This window comes from Onychostoma macrolepis, chromosome 21, assembly GCF_012432095.1.
Source record: "Onychostoma macrolepis isolate SWU-2019 chromosome 21, ASM1243209v1, whole genome shotgun sequence".
Taxonomy (NCBI): domain Eukaryota; kingdom Metazoa; phylum Chordata; class Actinopteri; order Cypriniformes; family Cyprinidae; genus Onychostoma; species Onychostoma macrolepis.
In genome coordinates, this window is record NC_081175.1 from 10,826,004 (window position 1) to 10,847,968 (window position 21,965).

Here is a 21,965-nt window from a genome sequence, read left to right on the forward strand (position 1 = left end):
ACAAAAATAGCTTGCCTATTTTGTGCTGAAAAGTCAACATGACTATCAAAGTTTCAGTGCTGCTGGCTATAGCCTAATAGACTTTAGATTTATTATAATAGTCCTACATTCGAAACATGCTTTTATAAATAACAATGTTTTGTATGTACACTATGAATAACACAGTAATAGCAGCATAGCCTACTGAAGTTAAACAATTAAACACTGAAATATTGTCTTATTTTATAATCATATTGGAGCCAACATTGCAATTAATACAGATTAGTAATGTGTGAAATAAAGTGACCTTGTAATTGTGCACAGTAACATAGCAGGCAGCTTATAAATGCCCTTTACCAAAGCTGCCCCGTGGCACATGTTTATATGTCAATTTCCTCATGGCCTTTATATCAGATGACTGTCTTATCTATGTGGAAAACACAAACAGGACAAAAATAAACCTTATCTGCATATAGATAAAAACTGTGGTCTAGCAAACACTAAACTGGACATATAAAAATGTATTTCCTGTATTTTTATATGGTGTTGATAGTTATTTATATCAGACAAAGTATGTAAAACCTGTAGAGTTTCTAGTAATGTTTGGCTTTATGTTTACATGGTATTTTTGTGGCTGTTTTTATGTTAATTAATAACAGCAATTTTAAAATTAACTTATTTTACTTCAGATTGCTTTATTATGTAGCCTACCTATTCAAAACCAATTTGAAAGATATTATTGAATATTTGACACTTATTTCACCACCACAAAAAATAAAATAAATAAATAAAATAATAATAATAATTAATTAAATTAAATAAAAAATAAAAATAAAAATGGACATAAACATAAGAAAGGTAACCGTAAAATGTTAAGTTTATTATAATTTCTCACAGGATAAGAAAATATTATAAAGTATTCTGTAAGCTATTAAAATGGCATTTTAATAGTTCTAAAACAAAAGTTGAGGATAAAATCACAGCAGCTTCCTGTTGAGTAAACTGTATGGCTCATAACCAGTTGTAAATATGACCCAAAATTATTAAAGGGCACACTATTTACATGATTTAAATTGTAGCTTGTTAACTAAGTACATTAATTTGAATGGATCCCCCTTATCTGCATATATATATAACTTCAACAGGAATATTCTGGCATGCTTCCAGCTCCCATATGGTATGTCCAGAACATTTACAAAAACAAATCCATTCATGTCTTCTAATCAATATTTCATGCCTGTATTTCTTACCACATAGAGCAGTACTGAAACTTTAATGGTCACTCCATTGCGTGTCCTGCTCTGCCGAAGTTGATTTTGTTTTAAAAATTCCTGAATAATTCAGTTGCACACACACACACACACAAATCCTTTGAAACCTTGAGGCCTTATTCTATCTCCCTTCAACCAACGCACACTTCTGCATGGTGGTGTTTTATATAACCACATTGTGTAAGAGTTACTTAAAATGAACCCTGAATACAACTAGCAAACTAATGGTGTTTTTTTTAGGGCAAATTGCTTTTTGTGTTTATGTGAAGTAACATACTGTTGTGTAATTTTACTGTTTGTGAATCATGTTAGCTTTGAAATGCCGTGACCAAATCACATTAGATCTCTTTAGAAGCTGTCTGCAACACAAAGAATTCGATATTGGATATTTGCATGCTAAAATTAGATTATTAAATCAACTGTGCCAACCTCAAAATGTTAACAAAATGTATAAATTGTCAACAAATTGGGCCACGTTTTCTTTTATTGCATGAAGAAGGTGACTCCATTATGAACTGGCCCTAACATCGCTGAGACATCCTGGAGTCATTTCTTCACTAAGAGCAATGGACTGACTTCACCTTCCGGCCATGTAAGGTGTAGATGAGTTTGTTTCTTCAGCAGAACAGATTTGGAAAAAATTAGCATTACATCACTTGCTTACCAATTGATCCTCTGCAGTGAATGGGTGCCGTCAGAATGACAGTCCAAACAGTTGCTAAAAACATCACAGTAATCCACAAGTAATCAGCTTCAGAGGATCCATTGGCAAGCAAGTGATGTAATGCTACATTTCTCCATATTTTTTCTGATAAAGAAATAAACTCATCTACATCTTGAACGGCCTGAAGGCAAGTACATTTTCAGGAAATTTTCATTTTGAGGTAAATTATTCCTTTAACGGAAGTGAATGGCCCTTGGGATATGACACTGCAGGTTCTTGTCAGTGATAAAATAAAATCTGAGCTTTATTTAGTTGCATTCTCTTTGTGAGTTTTCACATTGCATGATATATATATATATATATATATTTATGCATATTTATGCCATGGTCTTTCTGAATACTCGATTCTGATTGGCTGGTAGGTGTTGATTAAATTCGTAGTTCCTGGTCAGTTTAATCACGTTCTACATTAATGCGCTTCCTATAAACATTGGTAACCATAGTAACATACAGTTACAGTTGAATAGTACTACAGACGAAAATAACCGTCATTTTTATCGTTCCAGTCAAATATTGCAGCCCAAATATTATTAACATCTTTAATATGTGAATGCTGGCAAATGACCATGACATAAACGGGATAATCAACGGCTAGCTGTGCATTAAACGATTTGAATGCGCGACGTGGAGGTTAAGAACATTAAACGATTTGAATGCACGACGTGGAGGTTAAGAACATTAAACGATTTGAATGCACGACGTGGAGGTTAAGAACCTCCGCGAAGTGCATTCAAATCGTTTAATGCACAGCTAGCCGTTGATTAACCCTTACATATACACACATATATATACAGAGTTCTGGCATTAAACTCTAGATGGCGCAGTCCAATAGGTCTAAATCAACATAGCACAGCTGATTGGTTCTCTCCTGTATTGGTAGCCAATGAGCTCTCTGCTCAACATTCAAATGCTTGTTGTAGCAGTTTCGCAGCGTGCTTCAGAACAGCGAAATCAGCGTCTAAGATAAATGAATGTGTGACGAGTGGGGCGGGGCCGGTGGAGTTAATGATAATGAGCGACACCTGCGCCACTCACTTTTATCCTTCCGGAGCTCCTCCGTGGGACTCGAGACCGGTGAGTGGCGCAGATGTCGATCATTATCATTAACTACACCGGCCTCGCTCCGTTCCCACGGCTCTCGGCCCTGTCCCACTCATCACAGAATGCTCTTCCAATCCATATCCCGTTGTGTGTGCTTATCGCGGTTATATCAATGACAGTGATGCGGGAGAAGATCACTATCTACGGCTGTTGTAGTCCCAAGTGAAATGCATTACGGGTAGTGTAGTTCGGAGAAATTTTGTTTGTGTGACATGTGCTCTCGCTGTGCTGTAAAGAACATTTATATTCTGCTTTATTTCAGTTCATCAGGTCAGTCCACCCAGGAGTTTTGTGCCTGTAACTCTGACAGCTTTTATTTGCATGAGAGAGTAAAAACGGCATGCATTGTCTAACTTTGTCCATCATCATTGCACGTCATGAATTAACGAGCTGTTTTGCTGACGCTGGAAATGATGAGGTGGCGAAAGTAACAGCAGTTATCAAATGACTAAATTATGGTATTTGCTCAGGTGGGTGCTGGGGTCTTATCTATCGGATTGCAAAGTATATCCATTTTGTTTATTAACATTACACATAGTGTGCGTCTAATTAGAGTTAAGCCAGTTGGCACGGTAGCCAAGGCTCACATATTCATAGGCCACTAGCGTTAAGCCAGTCGGCGTGGTAGCCCAGGCACACGTAGCCATAGGCCACAGGCGTTGAGCCGGTCGGCGTGGTAGCCCAGGCACACATACATGTAAATAGTAATACATGCAGTTCACATGGCAGCAGTACATATGTCTTGGCAATAGATCTGCTTGTTGGGGGTGTTTTGTTCTTGTTTTGGCTTGTATTGTCCCTTCTATGTCTCCTGCTTCGTCAGAAACTGAACAGTATTTATATAATTTTTTACCTCTGATAAACCTCAATGTCCGACTGTCACAACATCCGGCGCATGACGAGTCAACCTGCTCTGGCACATACAGTGGGTACGGAAAGTATTCAGACCCCCTTAAATGTTTCACTCTTTGTTATATTGCAGCCATTTGCTAAAATCATTTAAGTTCATTTTTTCCTCATTAATGTACACAGCACCCCATATTGACAGAAAATACAAAATTGTTGACATTTTGCAGATTTATTAAAAAGAAAAACTGAAATATCACATTGGTCTTAAGTATTCAGACCCTTTGCTCAGTATTTAGTAGAAGCACCCTTTTGATCTAATACAGCCATGAGTCTTTTTGGGAAAGATGCAACAAGTTTTTCACACCTGGATTTGGGGATCCTCTGCTATTCCTCCTTGCAGATCCTCTCCAGTTCTGTTAGGTTGGATGGTAAACGTTGGCATGCACTGTGAGCTGTAAGGTCTTATATAGACAGGTGTGTGGCTTTCCTAATCAGGTCCAATCAGTATAATCAAACACAGCTCGACTCAAATGAAGGTGTAGAACCATCTCAAGGATGATCAGAAGAAATGGACAGCACCTGAGTTAAATACATGTGTCACAGCAAAGGGTCTGAATACTTAGGACCATGTGATATTTCAGTTTTTCTTTTTTAATAAATCTGCAAAAATGTCAACAATTCTGTGTTTTTCTGTCAATATGAGGTGCTGTGTGTACATTAATGAGGAAAAAAAATGAACTTAAATGATTTTAGCAAATGGCTGCAATATAACAAAGAGTGAAAAATTTAAGGGGGTCTGAATACTTTCCGTACCCACTGTAGATATATATACATAGATGCCTCATTAGCGAGCCGCGGTACGTAAGGATCTACGTATATATCTATGTATATACCTATGTTCCAGAGCCATTGATGCGTCACACGCCGGATGTTGTGGATGAGCTCAGGATGGTTGGACATTGCGTTGTATCAGAGGTAAAAAATTATATAAATACTGTTCAGTTTCTCACACAAACCAATCGTTTCGTGACTTAGGACATCAATGTATCGTCACAAGCTGCAAGGTTTAATTTGGATTTGTGTGTGCATGTTTTTTTTTCTCTCAAAGATTGTGTGCCCATTGATGGGCATTATAGGACTGACAGACTGCAACGGTTTGAGTTAAAAACCTTCATTTGTGTTCTACTGAAGAAACAAAGTCACCTACATCTTGGATGCCCTGGGGGTAAGCAGATAAACATCAAATTTTCATTTTTGGGTGAACTATCCCTTTAAAAAGTCTTCAATTTAGTTGTATCATATTTAAGGCCTTAAAAAGTCTTAAATTAGTTCAAGAAAGTCTTAATTATGATTTCAAGAAGTCTTAAATTTGGAGACGGAAAGACCAGAATTGCGATATGGCTGAATGTGACGATAAAACTTAAAAGGCTATGTTTTCATTGAATAAACATGAGCGCTGCAAGTTCAAAGTCCAGCGCTGAGCTGCTTTGTGTTCTGCCTTTACCGGGAAAACCGTTATATTTCTGCCAAACGCAACACCTGCTGGCTGAGAATGAATGAGTAAGTTAACATAGGTTAAACTAGTACGCGTAAGAGTGCATTCTTTCACTGCACGCTTCAGTCTATTAAAATGCATTTAGAATGATCACATAATTTAACATATGGGGGCGGAAAATGTATAGCCTATATTTATATCATTTCATATAGTTAATATCACACGAAGAGTGCCGTTTTTTTCTCCAAAAGTCAGCATGATTACAAATGATTTTATGCAACAGTTCAATGAACAAGAAGTTAATATTAAGAGACTTACGTTTTAGACATCATATTTCCTGCTTTTGCTCTATTTCGCCAACAAAAATCATTCCAAACAGCCACAGCACAGTTTTGCGTCTTTGAGCAACATGACGGTGTTTCGTTCCTGAATGAATCAATCGTTTAAATGATTCGGTTCAATCGCAATGACTCACTTATTAACAGTGTCTTGCTGCCATCTACTGGCGGTTTTAGTTTCACATTTAAAGTATCTTCATTTTTAAAAATAATTTCAAACATCAGTTTTCAACGTTTTATGTTTCAAATGTCAAAACATTATTTGTGCATTTGTAACTGCAGGTTAGCATTCTATGTCCCTCTGAGCTGCATTAAACAGTGTGTAAATACATCTAAATGCCACTTCAGATGCATTGCAAAGATCAATTTTGTTGATACTGATTTCATTTGCTTGGTAATAGCCCAAATGCAAGAATTTGATTCAAAAGATGATACACACTTTTAGAAAAAAAATGGCTTAAAGGTATACAGAATATGAAGAATATAAAAAAAAATTCAGGAGTCAGCTGTCCACGATAAACTTTAAGATATCAGCACAATAACACACTCAGCAGAATATTGTCTAATTGTCGTTATTGATAAAATCCCAGGATATCTTTTTTTTTTTTGTCAATATCACACACCCCTAATGCATGTTATTTAATTTGTATAATAATTTATTGATAATAATTGTTTAAATCAATATAATAATTAATACTTTTGACTTATCCATTTTCTTAAAAATGGTTTAAAGGCTGAAATGTAAAGTTTATCAATTTATAAAACTTTTAGTTTTTTGTGAAAACTTGTATCTGAATTGTAAATTATGCTTTTTACCGTCATTTTACAGTTTAATATAGTACTAGACATTACCCTCCCCCGCTCATATGGTATTCATTTTATTTGTGCTGGTCTTAAAAACGGTCTTAAAAAGTCTTAAATTTGAGCTTTAAAAACCTGCAGAAACCCTGTTTGTGGGGGGTTATTTCATGTACGTTATATTTGCAGCAGCAGTATTTCTCACATGCTCACAGCAGCATGTTGTGGATGCATTGGCAGTAGCAAGTCTCTGCCACAGCAGCTGCAGCGTAGCAGATCTATACCGCCAAGACCAAATACATTAACATTGTCATGTACATTACCATGCCAATCCCTCCGAGAGTTGTCATGACAGAAATACAGAGTTCTGGCATGAAACTCTAGATGGCACAGTCCGATAGGTCTAACTCAATCTGACCTAATGACATCATTACCACATGTCACAGCTGAATGGTTCTCTCCTGTATCGGTAGCCAATGAGCTCTCTGCTCAACATTCAAATATACTATATGACTAATGCTTGTTGTAGCAGTTTTGCAGCGTGCTTCAGAAACCCTCTGCCTTCCCCAGATCCGCCTGTATAGATCTGCTACGAGGTGATTCATGTATGCTATAGGGGGTTATTTCATGTATGTTATATTTGCAGCAGCAGTATTTCTTACATGCTCACAGCGACATGTTGTGGATGTATTGGCAGTAGCAAGTCTCGGTACTTCCGCCAAGACCAAATACATTAACATAGTCATGTACATTACCATGCCAATCCCTCCGAGAGTTACCATGACAGAAATATATGTATGCTAAAAGTTCACACTAACTATGAACATGTTCAGAAACTATGAAGTTGAAATACTTTGTCTAATACTTTGTCTAACCAAGGTGGAGTCACATGGCACTATGCAGTGTTTACTAAGAACAAAATTCTCAACTTCATACTGTCAGTCCTGTGTCCTGTCTTGGCTTGTGGTTTTCTGTCTTGTGCTCCCCTTGACTTTGTTTATCCTCTTGTATGCCCATATTTGGTTACTTTCCTGTTCCTGTCCCCATTTAGTTAATTATGTCCCACCTGTGTTTGATTAATCATCTCGTTTACGTCTAGTTTATAAGCCCTGTGTTTCCTTGAGACTCGTGCCCGGTATTAACGTCGATGTCCTGTCTCTTGTGCATCTGCCTGCCTTGTGTTACCCTTTTTGGATTTTATTAAAGACTGGTATTTTGAGTTACTTCTCGTCTCCTCGCTTCCCTTGTGTGTGCTGATCGTGACACATACTTTCCATTTTGTTAAATTTCCATTTTTGCTCACAGTAGTGGTACCATATTCACAGTTTTGTGCTAATAAAGTTAATTTTAATGTGAAAAGTTCTGTAATTAAAATAAATGCTCTTCAATGTGCTGTCAGATGTGAATGTACAGTTTTTGAATTCAGGTTACAATTTTATCTCTTTAATTATCTCTGATACTTGTGGGAATATATTACATTTTTGCAAAGTGTTCTAAATGAGTTCCTAAATGAACTAGTTAGGTTAGGTAGTTATTGTACATACATACAAACATGCATGATTCACTAGTTATCAGTCATTATTATTATTATTATTATTATTGAAAGATCTAACAAGTTCTGGCTATTTGTTATTTTATTCTATTTAGAATTAATTCTATAGGTTCTATAGATTTAAAATCTATAGATCTATGATCTAAGTTGCAAAAAAAGTACCACAGTACTACACAAATTATATAATCAATTAGAAAAACTACAGAGAAGCTTAACTTTGGCTGTGAAAGTGACACCTGGTACATAAAAAAATGACTACTACAATGTCTCAGAACTAGTGAACAAACACCAAAGCCCTAAAATGTTCCAGATAGTCAGCTAAGTGGGTATTTGAGACAGCTAATTATTCATTCAACAGTTTAAAAAAAAAAAAAAATTCAAAAACAACTAGCAAAATATCAAAGGAGGCCAATCTATTTTCGGCTTGCCATATGCAGCTCCATCAAAGCCTTTGATGTCAGATCACATGCCGCACGCTTCATTTATTAAAGTGACAGGGAGATGATGCAGCAGTCGCGAACAGAAGGACGACGAAGGTATCGTGTTGTCTGAGAGCAAGAAGTCTTTAGTACCAAACAGGCTGTCAGTGCTGAGGGTAAATGATAAAGGTCATCTTTTCAAAGGATCTCGGTGGGTTGCTATCCTGCACGTGATAAACAGGTTACACGTGCTACAGAAGACTTGCATAGTTACTCATAAACCAGACCTTCCAGTTCACGCTGTGTCGTGTTTATTAAGACATCTAAGCACATATCCACTTATTCAGATTTTATTCTAAACACTCTGCTCATAGGTGAAATGTTAGTATTTGTGTTAACATTTATTTATAGGATTAATTTACTATTTATCTCATGATCTTGAGAACTACTGTCAGGTCGCTAGATACAAGATTGTTTTATTTATTTATTTGATAATATCTGGAGAAATAGGTTTACATCACTAGATTTATAATTTAAAATAAATAATGCTTCACATTTTTTTCGAACATGCATTTTCTTTAAATTAAATGTAAAATTCAGGCTCATTCTTTAAAAACAGTACTTTAAGCATTATTGGCAAGCTAAGTGTAACATATAACCAATGCATATTATTAATCACTTATTATTGCAAAGTTTGTTTTGAGAGATTTGTTCATTATAGATTGTGATTATTAAAATAAATACAGGTGACTCTCTATTCCATCAAGGGCTTGTGTTTGTCATGGTATTAGGTATGTTATGATGTTCAACCACATCATTAACATCAGATGACACATTCATTTAAACACTTTCTTTTAGGAAAGAACTGCTATATAATTTGTTTTGTAAAACTAAAGTACATTTTATTGCTGGTAAACAATGCGAATCTGTTGATCAGTTGGCTCAGAAAGCAAATGGAAGTGCAAAAAGGAGATTTCTGAGTCACTAGCCACACCTAAAGAAATAGCAGACTGTTTTCAAACAGGTTTCCTACTTCCCATGTTTACTACTATTTGAATAAACAGTTACTGCCCATAAACTCACCTTACTGGTTGGCCCAGTATTGCTGCATCTGGCAGTTCAAACACGTTGTAATGTTTTAATAGCGCTATATGATGATTCATTGTACAAAAATAATATATTTAGTTGCCGCTGCATATTAAGAAGAAAATGTTTTAAAAGAGAAAATGCCATGGATTAGCTTTAAATCTGATCTTGGCCTCTTGGAGCAGATGGGAGTAATCATCATCGTATACGTGATTCAGTTCTGTGCTGGAAATGAAAGGAACATGTGAATCTCTTCATTGCTGAGAGTGGCTGTCAGCAAAAGATGGCAAGATGAGTATGAGAATATATCAGCTCGGTGTGACTGCAGTTCATTGAGGCCAACACAGTTCATTCCTAGCATGATTCGCACACGTGTTGCCATGGTTTTCTGTCTTTCAGCAGCACTCACTGTCTGTGCTATTACAGTCTTTATTATAAAGCTCCATACTTCTTCTGTATTCCCTCTTGTCACTCATTTTGTCCTTCTTTCATTTGACTCAGTTCGACCTACTTAGCAAGAAGACTCTGTACCCTTGTCTTTCTGACTATTATGCTCATTATTAGACTCCTTCTCTCATCTTCCTCCATCCTCCAAAACAGCCTTTGGACTCACACACACACACAAACAAATGGTCACAGGCATGTAGGCACAGCTTTAATTTAACTTGAGCTGAGTGTTCACTAAAAACACCTTGATTTCCAAATGGGTACATTTTTAACTGGTTATTATTGCATTGATAAGCCAATTACAGTGAAGTCGAGTCACTGCCTCCACTCATGTGATTTTCGATCTGTATTTCGCCCCCCTTTCCTCTAAAACTTGGTCTGTTGGTGTCTGAATTTTTTGAGGCACTGATTTCCAGAGGCATCGATTTTCACTCAAGTTTTGATTTTCTGTTTTTATTGCAGAAGCAGTCCATTTGAACATTATGTCTTTATTAATGATATTTAGGTGCTTAAAGGGATATTTCACATAAAATAGAAATTCTCATCATTTACTCACTTAACACCGTCCCAGATGTATATGACTTTTTTGTATAGATAAACAAAAACAAAACTGAAGTGATGACTTTAGTTGAAACAGTTTTAAATATTAGTATTTTTTTTTTCAAACATATTTTTTCACTTGAGAAAATGCATCAATTGGGTATGTATAGATTACTATCATGTTCACTTTGTGTGGTTTTTTAAACCACAACAGAAACAAGTTGCAACATATCATAACACAATAAAATTAGCACAACACAACAGAAACAAGCCACAACACAACAAAATTAGCAGAACACAATGGAAACAAGTCACAACACAACAAAACTACCCAACATAATGGAAACAAGCCACAACACAACAAAATTAGCAGAACACAACGGAAACAAGTCACAACACAACAAAATTACCCAACATAATGGAAACAAGCCACAACACAACGGAAACAAGTTGCAACACAACAAAATTAGCACAACACAATGGAAACAAGCCACAACGGAAACAAGTTGCAACACAACAAAATGAGCACAACACAATGGAAACAAGCCACAACGGAAACAAGTTGCAACACAACAAAATGAGCACAACACAATGAAAACAAGCCACAATACAACAAAATGAGCACAACACAATGAAAACAAGCCACAACACAACAAAATTAGCCCAACACAATGAAAACAAGCCGCAACACAACAAAATTAGCACAACACAATGGAAACAAGACACAACACAACGGAAACAAGCCGCAAACACAACAAAATTAGCACAACACATTGGAAATAAGCCATATTGCAACAAAATTAGCCCAACATAATGGAAACAAGACACAACACAACAAAATTAGCACAACACAATGGAAACAAGCTGCAACACACAAAATTAGCACAACACAATGAAAACAAGCCACAACACACAAAATTAGCACAACACAATGGAAACAAGCCACAACACAACGGAAACAAGCCGCAACACAACAAAATGGGCACAACACAATGAAAACAAGCCACACACAACAAAATGGGCACAACACAGTGAAAACAAGCCACAACACAACAAAATTAGCACAACACAATGAAAACAAGCCACAACACACAAAATTAGCACAACACAATAGAAACAAGCCACAACACAACGGAAACAAGCCGCAACACAACAAAATGAGCACAACACAATGAAAACAAGCCACAACACAACAAAATGAGCACAACACAATGAAAACAAGCCACAACACAACTAAATTAGCCCAACACAATGAAAACAAGCCGCAACACAACAAAATTAGCACAACACAATGGAAACAAGACACAACACAACGGAAACAAGCCGCAAACACAACAAAATTAGCACAACACAATGGAAATAAGCCATATCGCAACAAAATTAGCCCAACATAATGGAAACAAGCCACAACACAACGGAAACAAGCCGCAACACAACAAAATTAGCACAACACAATGGAAACAAGCTGCAACACAACAAAATTAGCACAACACAATGAAAACAAGCCGCAACACAACAAAATTAGCACAACACAATGGAAACAAGCTGCAACACAACAAAATTAGCACAACACAATGGAAACAAGCCACAACACAACAGAAACAAGTCGCAACACAACAAAATTAGCAGAACACAATGGAAACAAGCCACAACACACAAAATTAGCACAACACAATGAAAACAAGCCACAACACAACAAAATTAGCAGAATACAATGGAAACAAGCTGCAACACAACAAAATTAGCACAACATAATGGAAACAAGCCACAACACAACGAAAACAAGCCGCAACACAACAAAATTAGCACAACACAATGGAAACAAGCTGAAACACACAAAATTAGCACAACTCAATGGAAACAAGCTGCAACACACAAAATTAGCACAACTCAATGGAAACAAGCCACAACACAACAGAAACAAGTCACAACACAACAGAAACAAGTCACAACACAACGAAAACAAGCCGCAACACAACAAAATTAGCACAACACAACAGAAACAAGTCACAACACAACAAAATTAGCAGCATACAATGGAAACAAGCTGCAACACAACAAAATTAGCACAACATAATGGAAACAAGCCACAACACAACGAAAACAAGCCGCAACACAACAAAATTAGCACAACACAATGGAAACAAGCTGCAACACACAAAATTAGCACAACACAACGGAAACAAGTCGAAACACAACAGAAACAAGTCACAACACAACAAAATTAGCTCAACATAATGGAAACAAGCCGCAACACAATGGGCCACCTTATGAGAGTGAGTAAATAATGAGTAAAAATAAATTAATTTTTGAGTGGAGCAATGTCCCTTTAAGAGGACACTGCACGTGTTCATAGAGATCGATGTTCAAGCCCTGAATAATTTTCACCTGGCCTAGTCATCCTTGAGTCAGAGTTATTAACGTTAGCTTTAAAAAATCACTTAGTTCAACTTGGTCTACTAAAATAACAAAAAATATATTAAGAAATAAAAATAAATTAAAAATATGGACTTAAAAAAAAATAATAATAAAACTTTAAATTTAAAATGAAAACTGAAAATACAAAAATAAAAATATATTCAAAATATTAATAGACACTATCGCAAAGATACTAAAATAACACTGCCGTGAATGCAGTGAATTTGTTCAAGCAGACTGAAAAGCTTCTCATATGACCTCTGAACAGAAGTCAGATAAATGGAATGGGATTATATTGAATTTAACAGGGCTGGTCTGTAAAATGTTCTGATTTCCAAACTGCTCCACCTTCAAAACAACCTCCTCCCTTTCGACATGTCCCTCCCTTTCACTCCCTCTCTCTTTTTCTCACACCCTTCCTTGTCAGACAAACATTTTTAAGAGAGAACATGATCTTTGTGGCTTAAACAGCACAGTCTTGTGAAGTCTATGTTGACAGCATCATCCGATAACAGCAACAGTTCACTCAACGACTGTGGAATATACAGAACAACAGTCTACAATAACAGGTAAAGGACTTTGATCAACAATTTTGTCACATTTTAATCTGTGTATCTAGTAGGTTTACAGGCAGATAAATTTACTAGGGAAAGACAAAGCCTGTTTGGCTTGAGAAAGACAGTATACAACAGATTTCTCTATGTATTTTTGTTGAGTTTTCATCCACACACATACAATCTATCTACTTGTAAACATCTGAGGCACCACATGTGGGGAATCGACCCTTTACGGTGGTGTTGTTTATTATATTGACGCTCACAAGTTTACTGCCCTTTCCAACGTGTGACTGCAACGTGGACATGATAAAAGATCATTGAGGGCTCAATATACCTGCAGATGGAGCTATATATAGCTGTACAAACAACTCTCTTCACTCAAGATAAGAACACCAAAAGGTCAAAAAATAGAGTAATTTCTCTAAAATCAGGGCTAAATTGACTTGCTTATTTCCTTATATTAAAAAAAAGAGCAATGCTGGATTCCGGAAAAATAATTTATTAATGATAAAATTGCTGCTTTGGTATCAGGAATGAAACTCCGTTTCCCACAGAATGCTAACAAATGTATTTTTTAATATCAATATCAATCCGGTCGGTTTTATTTTACTTTGGGGCTCTTTTAATCAGTGCGTCAATCACACTCTGTTTATTATCACAGATGTGGGGGGTGTTTTTATCTTGTCTAACTCTTTTTCCTTGCACTGTCTTACCAACTTCTTCCCCTTTCCTCTTACGTTCTCCCCACCACATCAGTAAAATCCATTTTGCAAATGATTCTTTACAGCCACAGGGACGGGAATGAAGGTGCTATTTTTAGCCCTGACCAAGGGAGGAGAGAGAGTGAGGCGCACGAGAGAGGGCGAGCAAGCAAACAGGCAAGAGAGAAAGAGGGAGGGAGGGAGACGGGGGAGAAAATCATTATTTTTTGTGTGTGTAGCAGCAGTTGGAGGCTCTGAGCTGAGGCAGGGAGCGGAGGCAGCAGCAGGGAAGAGGAGACGAGACAAGAGGAGTGGAGGAAGAAGAGACCCACAGCAACGCCAAGCAGCCGAAGAGACCCCGCTCAGGTGGGACACGACACGCACCGCTGACCTCAATAGAAACCAGAACGATGATTACATCATGCTTCATGGTCTTCATATATAACACAATTTCAGTTTTATTTTCAGAATAGATTATGTATCTATTTCAGGCTCTGATTCATGAGATTAAGGCCAGGGATTCTTTGAATTTCATCAATTGTCATCAGAAACGGCCAGATGTTCGTTCTAATGGGTTGTGTAAGACAGACCTGCTTTGATCTTGAAGTATATTTAGTTTTTTTCCTTCATGGATTGGCATACAAACATTTGAGGGCTGGGGAAATCCAAACAGGTTTAGGCAGCAAGAATTAGTTGAAAATAAGGAAGGGTGGGAATCGGTGCTGGGTTGTTTACATTGGTCTGCCACAATAAAGAGGGGTGTTCAGATGATTTGGGCATGGGGCGGTGGGGTGTGGGGAGGAGCTGTTTCATGGTGTGTGTGTGTGTGTGTGTATGTCTGTGTATGTGCTTTCCAATTGCTATGAAATCTGAGCACAGCCTGGGATGTGATGGGAAGAGGCGTTGCCATGGAGACTGGGCTTGCACATATTCCTGTAACCAATCCCTCCCATTATATACATTGATTTTTGGCATTTACTGTACAGAGCATCAATAAGGAATGATCAGGCAGGCAATGACAACTTCAAAAACCATGCTGTTTAATTATAAATGAAGCGATAATGTGGGTTATTAATGTCAAAGCCAACAAAAGATGCATTAGAGGTCTGTGTGTGAAAGTGTACGTGTGCTGGTGAATTTGACATGTCTGTAACAATCTTAGTTCACGTTAATTTCAACATTTACTAATACATTATTCAAATTAAAATTTGTATTTTTAAATAATTGTTAATGGACCCAAGTTATTATGAACATAACAGTTAACAGTACTTTTATCAACTAAGGTTTAAAAATGTAAATACTGTTACAAATGTATTGCTCATGGTTAGTTAATGCATTAACTAACGTTTACAGTGTAACTGAATGATTTTGTATGCTTGTTGCGAATTGCAAATATATGTTGTTATGGTTTCCTGGAGAAAACTGTATTGTTCAGAGATCGTGTTTCCTAGATCAGGAGAATTAATGGAGTTTCAGTTATGTTTCATGAATTGACTTAAAATGCCTAAAGAGAAATAGAAACTGTAAGAGGATTCATAATAATATTAATATCATAAACCTCAACATTTGAACATGTGAATTTTTGAGTTAACATATCATGAGCGATTCTAGTTATATGCATATCAAATACATAAATAATAATTTATAGTAAATTATAATAATTAAAACTGTTGTATAAAATTATATGAAACATAATGTTAAAATATTTTAATATATTTTATTAAATTGCATCTGTTCTTTTTGTCAGCATATGTACTGTATATCAGTAACAGTGGTGTATTTGTTGCATTTTATTTGTGATTTCAATGGAAGTTTTCAGAGAGATGAGAAATGGTCTATGACATGATATGTGGAGGCAGCGCTCCGTGCCGAGTAGGCTGCTTATGACTGATTTTTAGGAAAGAATGACACTTAATGTAACAAACTTTAATGTTTTTAACAAGTTAATTGCTGATGTTTAGAGAGCTGAGATGAAAAGAACTTTTCTGTTTCTAGGGAGAAAAGTCTGATAATAAAGAGACTTGTGAGGTCACATTTACCATTCAGAGAATTTTCGCAGCCGAAATCCATGCAGTCATTTCAATAGGAATCCATGCAATCTGAGGACAGAATTTGCAACGGGTTCAAGTTGGTCACGCTGATTAACAGAAAGCTGCTTGCTTTAGGAATGCCTTCTGTGTGCGCTGTGCTTCATACTACACTAAAATTTTGCTAAAGTGTAACCTCAATTTTACTCTCCATTTAATCTCATTGCTTATGTTGTAACAGCTTAGATAGAAAGAAATTGCTAACACTTAAGAGGTTGCAATAGGTTTCATTTGCTAACATTAGTTAACTACAATATAATTAACATGACCTAACAATGAAAAATACTTCTAAAACACTTATAATACATTATTAAATACATTATTACTAATACATTATTAAAAACAAAAGATGTAATATTAGGGGCTTTTACACCGGAGGAGTTCATATGCAAAAGCCTCTAAGTGCCATTTGAAATTTTCTTCAAAAATTAGTATTTTTTATCAGTGTGTAGGTTCAGTAATTCCACTTTGATAGCAATGAATAGGTTATTTTCATTGCCATTAAAGTAAAATAACTTGAACGTAAACAGGAGCCTGAGAAAAAATGCAAATGTTAGAAGAAAATTTCAAACGGCACTTAGAGGCTTTTGCATCTGAACTCTTCATTTTCATCGCTCCTGTTATTGGCGGGGTAGCACTCGCTTTTTGGTGTTTTTGGAACTGGGAACAATTTTAGTTATATAGGAAAGCCTTTTTGGGGGACTAAATTAGCCCTAGCTACTTCATAGTCTGACCTAACACAACAGGAACTACCAGTGTCGTAAATATATGTTGATTGGCCGAATTCTTGTCATACAAAGCACTGGCACTCACCATTTTAAAAAGCTGTGTAAACACACAGTTTACGTAGACAGACTGACATCAATGTCCAGGCACTTCTCTGTCCTCCATCCTCCAGTTGTTTATGTTGTTGAATGCTCCTATAAACATGTATGAATAAATACTGTTGAAAAGTTAATGTTAACTAATGGGACATTATTGTAAAGTGTTATCAAGAAATCTTATTTATGATTTTTTTCCCCATCATTTAGGTATTTATTATTTATTATTATTTAATGACCCACTATTTCCACTTTTACAGTCATGCGTCCCAGGTCCAGATTACTGGCTAAACGCGGCCTTCCCACCATCAGGGAGGGCTATGAGGAGCTGGTGCAGGACCTGAACCAGACCAACAGCCAGCACACCACCACACAGGACTACTTCCTCTCCATCTGCCATCTGGCCCGGCCCACCTTCCCTCTGCATGAGCCCGACTGTGACATCCTTTCCATCGGGCCTTTGGATTCCCCAAAGCCCTGCCTACGACTGCACCGTCTGCGTCAGCATCTGCAACCTCCACAGCCCCACACCTCCACAAGCAGCGACCAGACAGTTGAGCAAGCCCATAAAGAGAAAGATACCACCAGATCTGCTCCATCAGAACCTCTGCAGGCCCAGGCCGCCCCAGAGGAGGACAACGGATGCAGAGGTGACATCCCAGGCCCCGCAGATCCGCTGGAGTACCTCTACAGCCACAGAGGTGCGCTAGCGCTCTCCACCAGAAGGGGCAGCATTCCCCCGCGCCGGCCACGCAGCGACACCTTCCCATGCTGTTCCTCGGCGCCTAACACCCAGCGGAAAAGCAGCTGCCCAGAGCTTTGCCTGCCTGAGACGGTCCCTGTGGCAACAGTCCTGCAGCGGTCGCCGCTCAGCAGGAAGAAGCTGGATGAAGGTAGTCTGGCCTCACGTAGTGGTGTTCCCAACAAGCTCGACGGCGCCCCTGCTGGTTGGAGGGGAAAGAGCAGTCGTTGCATGGACAAACAGACCATAGTGTCCCACTGGATCTCAGAGTGCCGCAGTGCATGGAAGGAAGCCCGCATTCGCGCATGCATGCTGCCCGCCATTGCTGAGAAGTAATCTATGCCTGCAAAAATCACTTTGCGGTGAGGTTGAATATCACGTAGAGTAACGTGGATTATTGTGGAATTATTACTTTGCACTTCAGGTTTATATGCATATACATTTTTGATGTATTTTTAAACTTGTAACCCTATAGATGGTGCCGTGTCGATACCACACCATAGTGTAGAGTTACAATGAATGTCAATGATGACTGAGTCAGTCCAGTAATGTCCAGTCGTGATCAATAAATTCATTGATTGTTGGATGCCTTTAACATTGTTTGGTGAGATTTAAAAAAATAAAAAAGCATAATCAAAGTGCAGTTCTAATATATGAAACGCAATGTAGTTTAAAGATTACAGCAACCCATAATATTCACAGATAAGAATCTCACTGTGTCCACAACTATATTTGTCTGGGAAGCAAATTTGCATATTGGGCAGCTACTGTGATGCAGAATGAATATGCCATGCTTCCTTGAAATATTATCAAACATTTTATGACATTTCCAAGAATGTTTTAAGAAACACGTTCATCAAACAGTCTGACTGGGATTAGGATGTATTTCCACCATGGATATGTTCAGAGATATTATGTCCAATTGTTATTTCTATATAATGTCTCAAGCAAGTGCTTCTTCGTTCCCTGGTATTTCGCAACAAAATGGCTAAGCTGTGATAATTCACTGCCACCTTCTGACAACGAAGACAAAATGAGTCATGTTGAAAATGGATATCATATTTGTTTTCAGGCCCTTGTGTTGCAGTTTTAAAAAATGGAGCATGGTGCAACAGCTTGCAAGCACAAATATCAGCTTTGGAGTGAACTGGATAGTCCGGTTGGAGGATAAATGATTAAATATCCCGGTTAGGAATCACCTTTGTTAAACACAGACCATAAAATGAAAAATCTGACCTACGTCATTTTGATATTCAGAACTACGGCAAAAGGCCAATGTGGAACTGCACTGTTATCATGTTAGACTGTTTGTACACACCCAGAAAATCCTGTTTTCTTTGCTTTGATTTGGTGTTTCAGTATTCTGAGATTGTCTTACTATTAAAAGATTAATTAGTACGGTCGCATGTGAATTTGTAAATTATTTTGTATTCTTTAAATTACTATAATGGATGTAATGATTTGAGAGAAACTGTATATTACACTATATGAGAAAGGGGAAAATCCGTTGTTTGTAAATTTTCAGCAACCTTGTACTTTTTTTTTTCACTTTTTTAAATTAATAAAATGTCTGTGTTTTATGTATGAATTCTGTGTCTTAACAACCCCCTCGTTCCATCAAGTAGATTAAAATTACAATGAATTCTCTGAGACAATTAGTAGTCTATTCCATTAGCTGTAATGTTGATCAGACTAAACCTGTTTATTTTTTTCCAAGAACTGACTTTTGCAATCTATTATTTATATCTATTTAAATCAATTTTATTGATCAACAGAAAAAGCTAATGAACATTACGGTTTAGCATAATGCCCTCTACAGGTGCAACTACTCCAATTTCACGTGAAAATGATTTACAGTGATAAAATGCTGCCGTTTAGGCTTGATTTATTTGAAATAATATTCATATATTCAGCATTCAATATACATATTGTTTAAATATTTTTAAATAAAGGCAACAGCACACAGATAACATACCGTTTCAGTGCCATTCTAGTTTATTACATCTTAGAATATATTTGGAATATTTATTTGCTTTGTAAATTAATTAACTGTTTAACTGTTGTAATGTTATACCATAATTAAAATTTTAAAAATTACTGTATGTTGTTATTTTATATATGTGTATTATTTTATCTCACATGGTGTAACTAAAGTTTATAGCAGGTGTTAACAATGATTAAAAACTACAAATGTAAATGAGGGCAGGGGTGGGGTGCTATAAACCATTCAAGTTCATTTGATTAGAGAGAAGAATTATCCCACCCCCTTGTGTTAATCAGATGTGTCACACCCCCCACCAACACACTTCACAACACCCTCCCTTTGAGGCGCTCCCTGTTGCTGCATTGAGCAGCAAATCTGGTCAGATACAATTACTGCTGGATTGGTTAGGGCCGTTCACATTTTTGTTTGTAAGACAGACAGACAGACGGTAGAATATTACTAGGGTGCTCTGGATGGTTACTAGGTGATTGCTAGGATAGTATGGAAGGTTCAGTTTATATACCCTATGCATCAGCCATCTTTAGAATTTTGTCTTTGAACTTCCCTTTTTGAGGTATCTCTATAGCAGCTGGATAAGTGGTGCTAGAATGTTCTGGGTGATTAAAGTTTATCAAAACAAACAATAAATAACTTTTTTTTTTTTTTTTTTTTAATTCCAAAGGCCTGTGTTTGCTTTAAAAAAGTGTTCTGCTTAAATGATTCTTTAAATTGGCACCTGGCTTCACAGCAAACTTCAAGGAACCAGAAGCAAGTACTAAGGCCCCATTGCCAGGGCAATGATAGGTGGGTGCATGGGGACCCCTATAGCGCCCCAAATGGAGGGTGTTGTGTGTGTTGGTGTTTGGTGGAGGGTGTTTAACACAGATGATTAACACAAGAGGGATGGGGTGATTATTCTTTCTAATCAAATGAGCTTTAAATAGTTCATTCATACGACCCCACCCTTAGTTACACCACATGAAATAAAAACCATTATGCATACACAAAATAATTAAGAGCATATATTTCCTTAAAATTATACAATTAAATAGTTTAAAACATAAAACATTTCCCTAGTTTACAGAGAATATTCAAAAGATATTCAACAACGCAATAAAGTCACAGAAATAAACCTGTACGATCATTTTCTTGATTTAAACACTAAATGTTTAAATAAATATGCTATGATAAAAATAAATATGATAGTTTATCAAATATGATAAACTAAATAACCTAAACTGAAGCTTCTAATAAACTGATCATCACACACCAGTTGTGTGAAGTTTGGTGCAATTACTTAAAATTGGTGATATTTCTGCAATTAAAATATTATAACAGCTAATTACAGGTGGCCATCTATGGCAAGCCGTTTTAACTTTTATTCATTCTCAGGATATGACTTCTTGATATCAACAATTCAATTTTCACTAGTTAAAATGTTCATTCTTGATATCAGGAATTAGATTTCCACTAGTAACAATGGCTATTTTTGATATCAGCAATTACATTTCCACTAGTAACAATGTTAATTCTTGATATCAACAATTACATTTTCACTAGTTAAAATGCTAATTGTTGATATCAAGAATTAAATTGTTGATATCAAGAATTAAATTGTTGATATCTGTAATTGTATTTTCACTAGTTAAATGTCACCATAGGCTGCCATTCAAAATCAATTGTTGATATCAAGAATTCATTTCTTACTAGTAACAATTTAATTCTTGATATCAGAAATACAATTCTTACTAGTAAAAATGTCTATTCTTGATATAGAATTTAATTATTGATATCAACAATTTAATTGTTGATATCAAGAATTTAATTTCTGATATCAACAATTTAATTCTTGATATCAACAATTGATTTTGAATGGCAGCCTATGGTGACATTTAACTAGTGAAAATACAATTACAGATATCAACAATTTAATTCTTGATATCAACAATTTAATTCTTGATATCATGAATTAGCATTTTAACTAGTGAAAATGTAATTGTTGATATCAAGAATTAACATTGTTACTAGTGGAAATGCAATTGCTGATATCAAAAAT

At 36.4% G+C, this 21,965-nt stretch overlaps 1 protein-coding gene and 1 long non-coding RNA gene across 3 annotated transcripts; one reads left to right on the forward strand and one right to left on the reverse strand.

Annotated features, from left to right (window-relative positions):
* The first annotated feature begins 13,356 nt into the window (after positions 1 to 13,356).
* Positions 13,357 to 20,017, forward strand: si:dkeyp-72g9.4 (uncharacterized). Of its 2 annotated transcripts, none has more exons than XM_058758278.1 (3): positions 13,357 to 13,586; positions 14,515 to 14,641; positions 17,444 to 20,017. In XM_058758278.1, exon 3 carries the CDS (start codon positions 17,446 to 17,448, stop codon positions 18,259 to 18,261), a length of 816 nt encoding a protein of 271 aa, XP_058614261.1. In that variant the 5' UTR covers positions 13,357 to 13,586; positions 14,515 to 14,641; positions 17,444 to 17,445; the 3' UTR covers positions 18,262 to 20,017. The 2 variants fall into 2 exon arrangements, with proteins under 2 accessions (XP_058614261.1, XP_058614262.1); XM_058758279.1 differs by having other exon boundaries at positions 14,518 to 14,641.
* Positions 15,081 to 17,559, reverse strand: LOC131528853 (uncharacterized). Its single transcript, XR_009267946.1, has 3 exons — positions 17,427 to 17,559; positions 17,176 to 17,282; positions 15,081 to 16,374 (listed from the first exon to the last, which is right to left on the reverse strand). It is a non-coding gene; the product is annotated as an uncharacterized LOC131528853 (long non-coding RNA).
* Positions 20,018 to 21,965: the final 1,948 nt, after the last annotated feature.

Bases quoted from the DNA above. Each gene is read 5' to 3' on its own strand.
- si:dkeyp-72g9.4 (XM_058758278.1), top strand. From the start codon at position 17,446: ATGCGTCCCAGGTCCAGATTACTGGCTAAACGCGGCCTTCCCACCATC.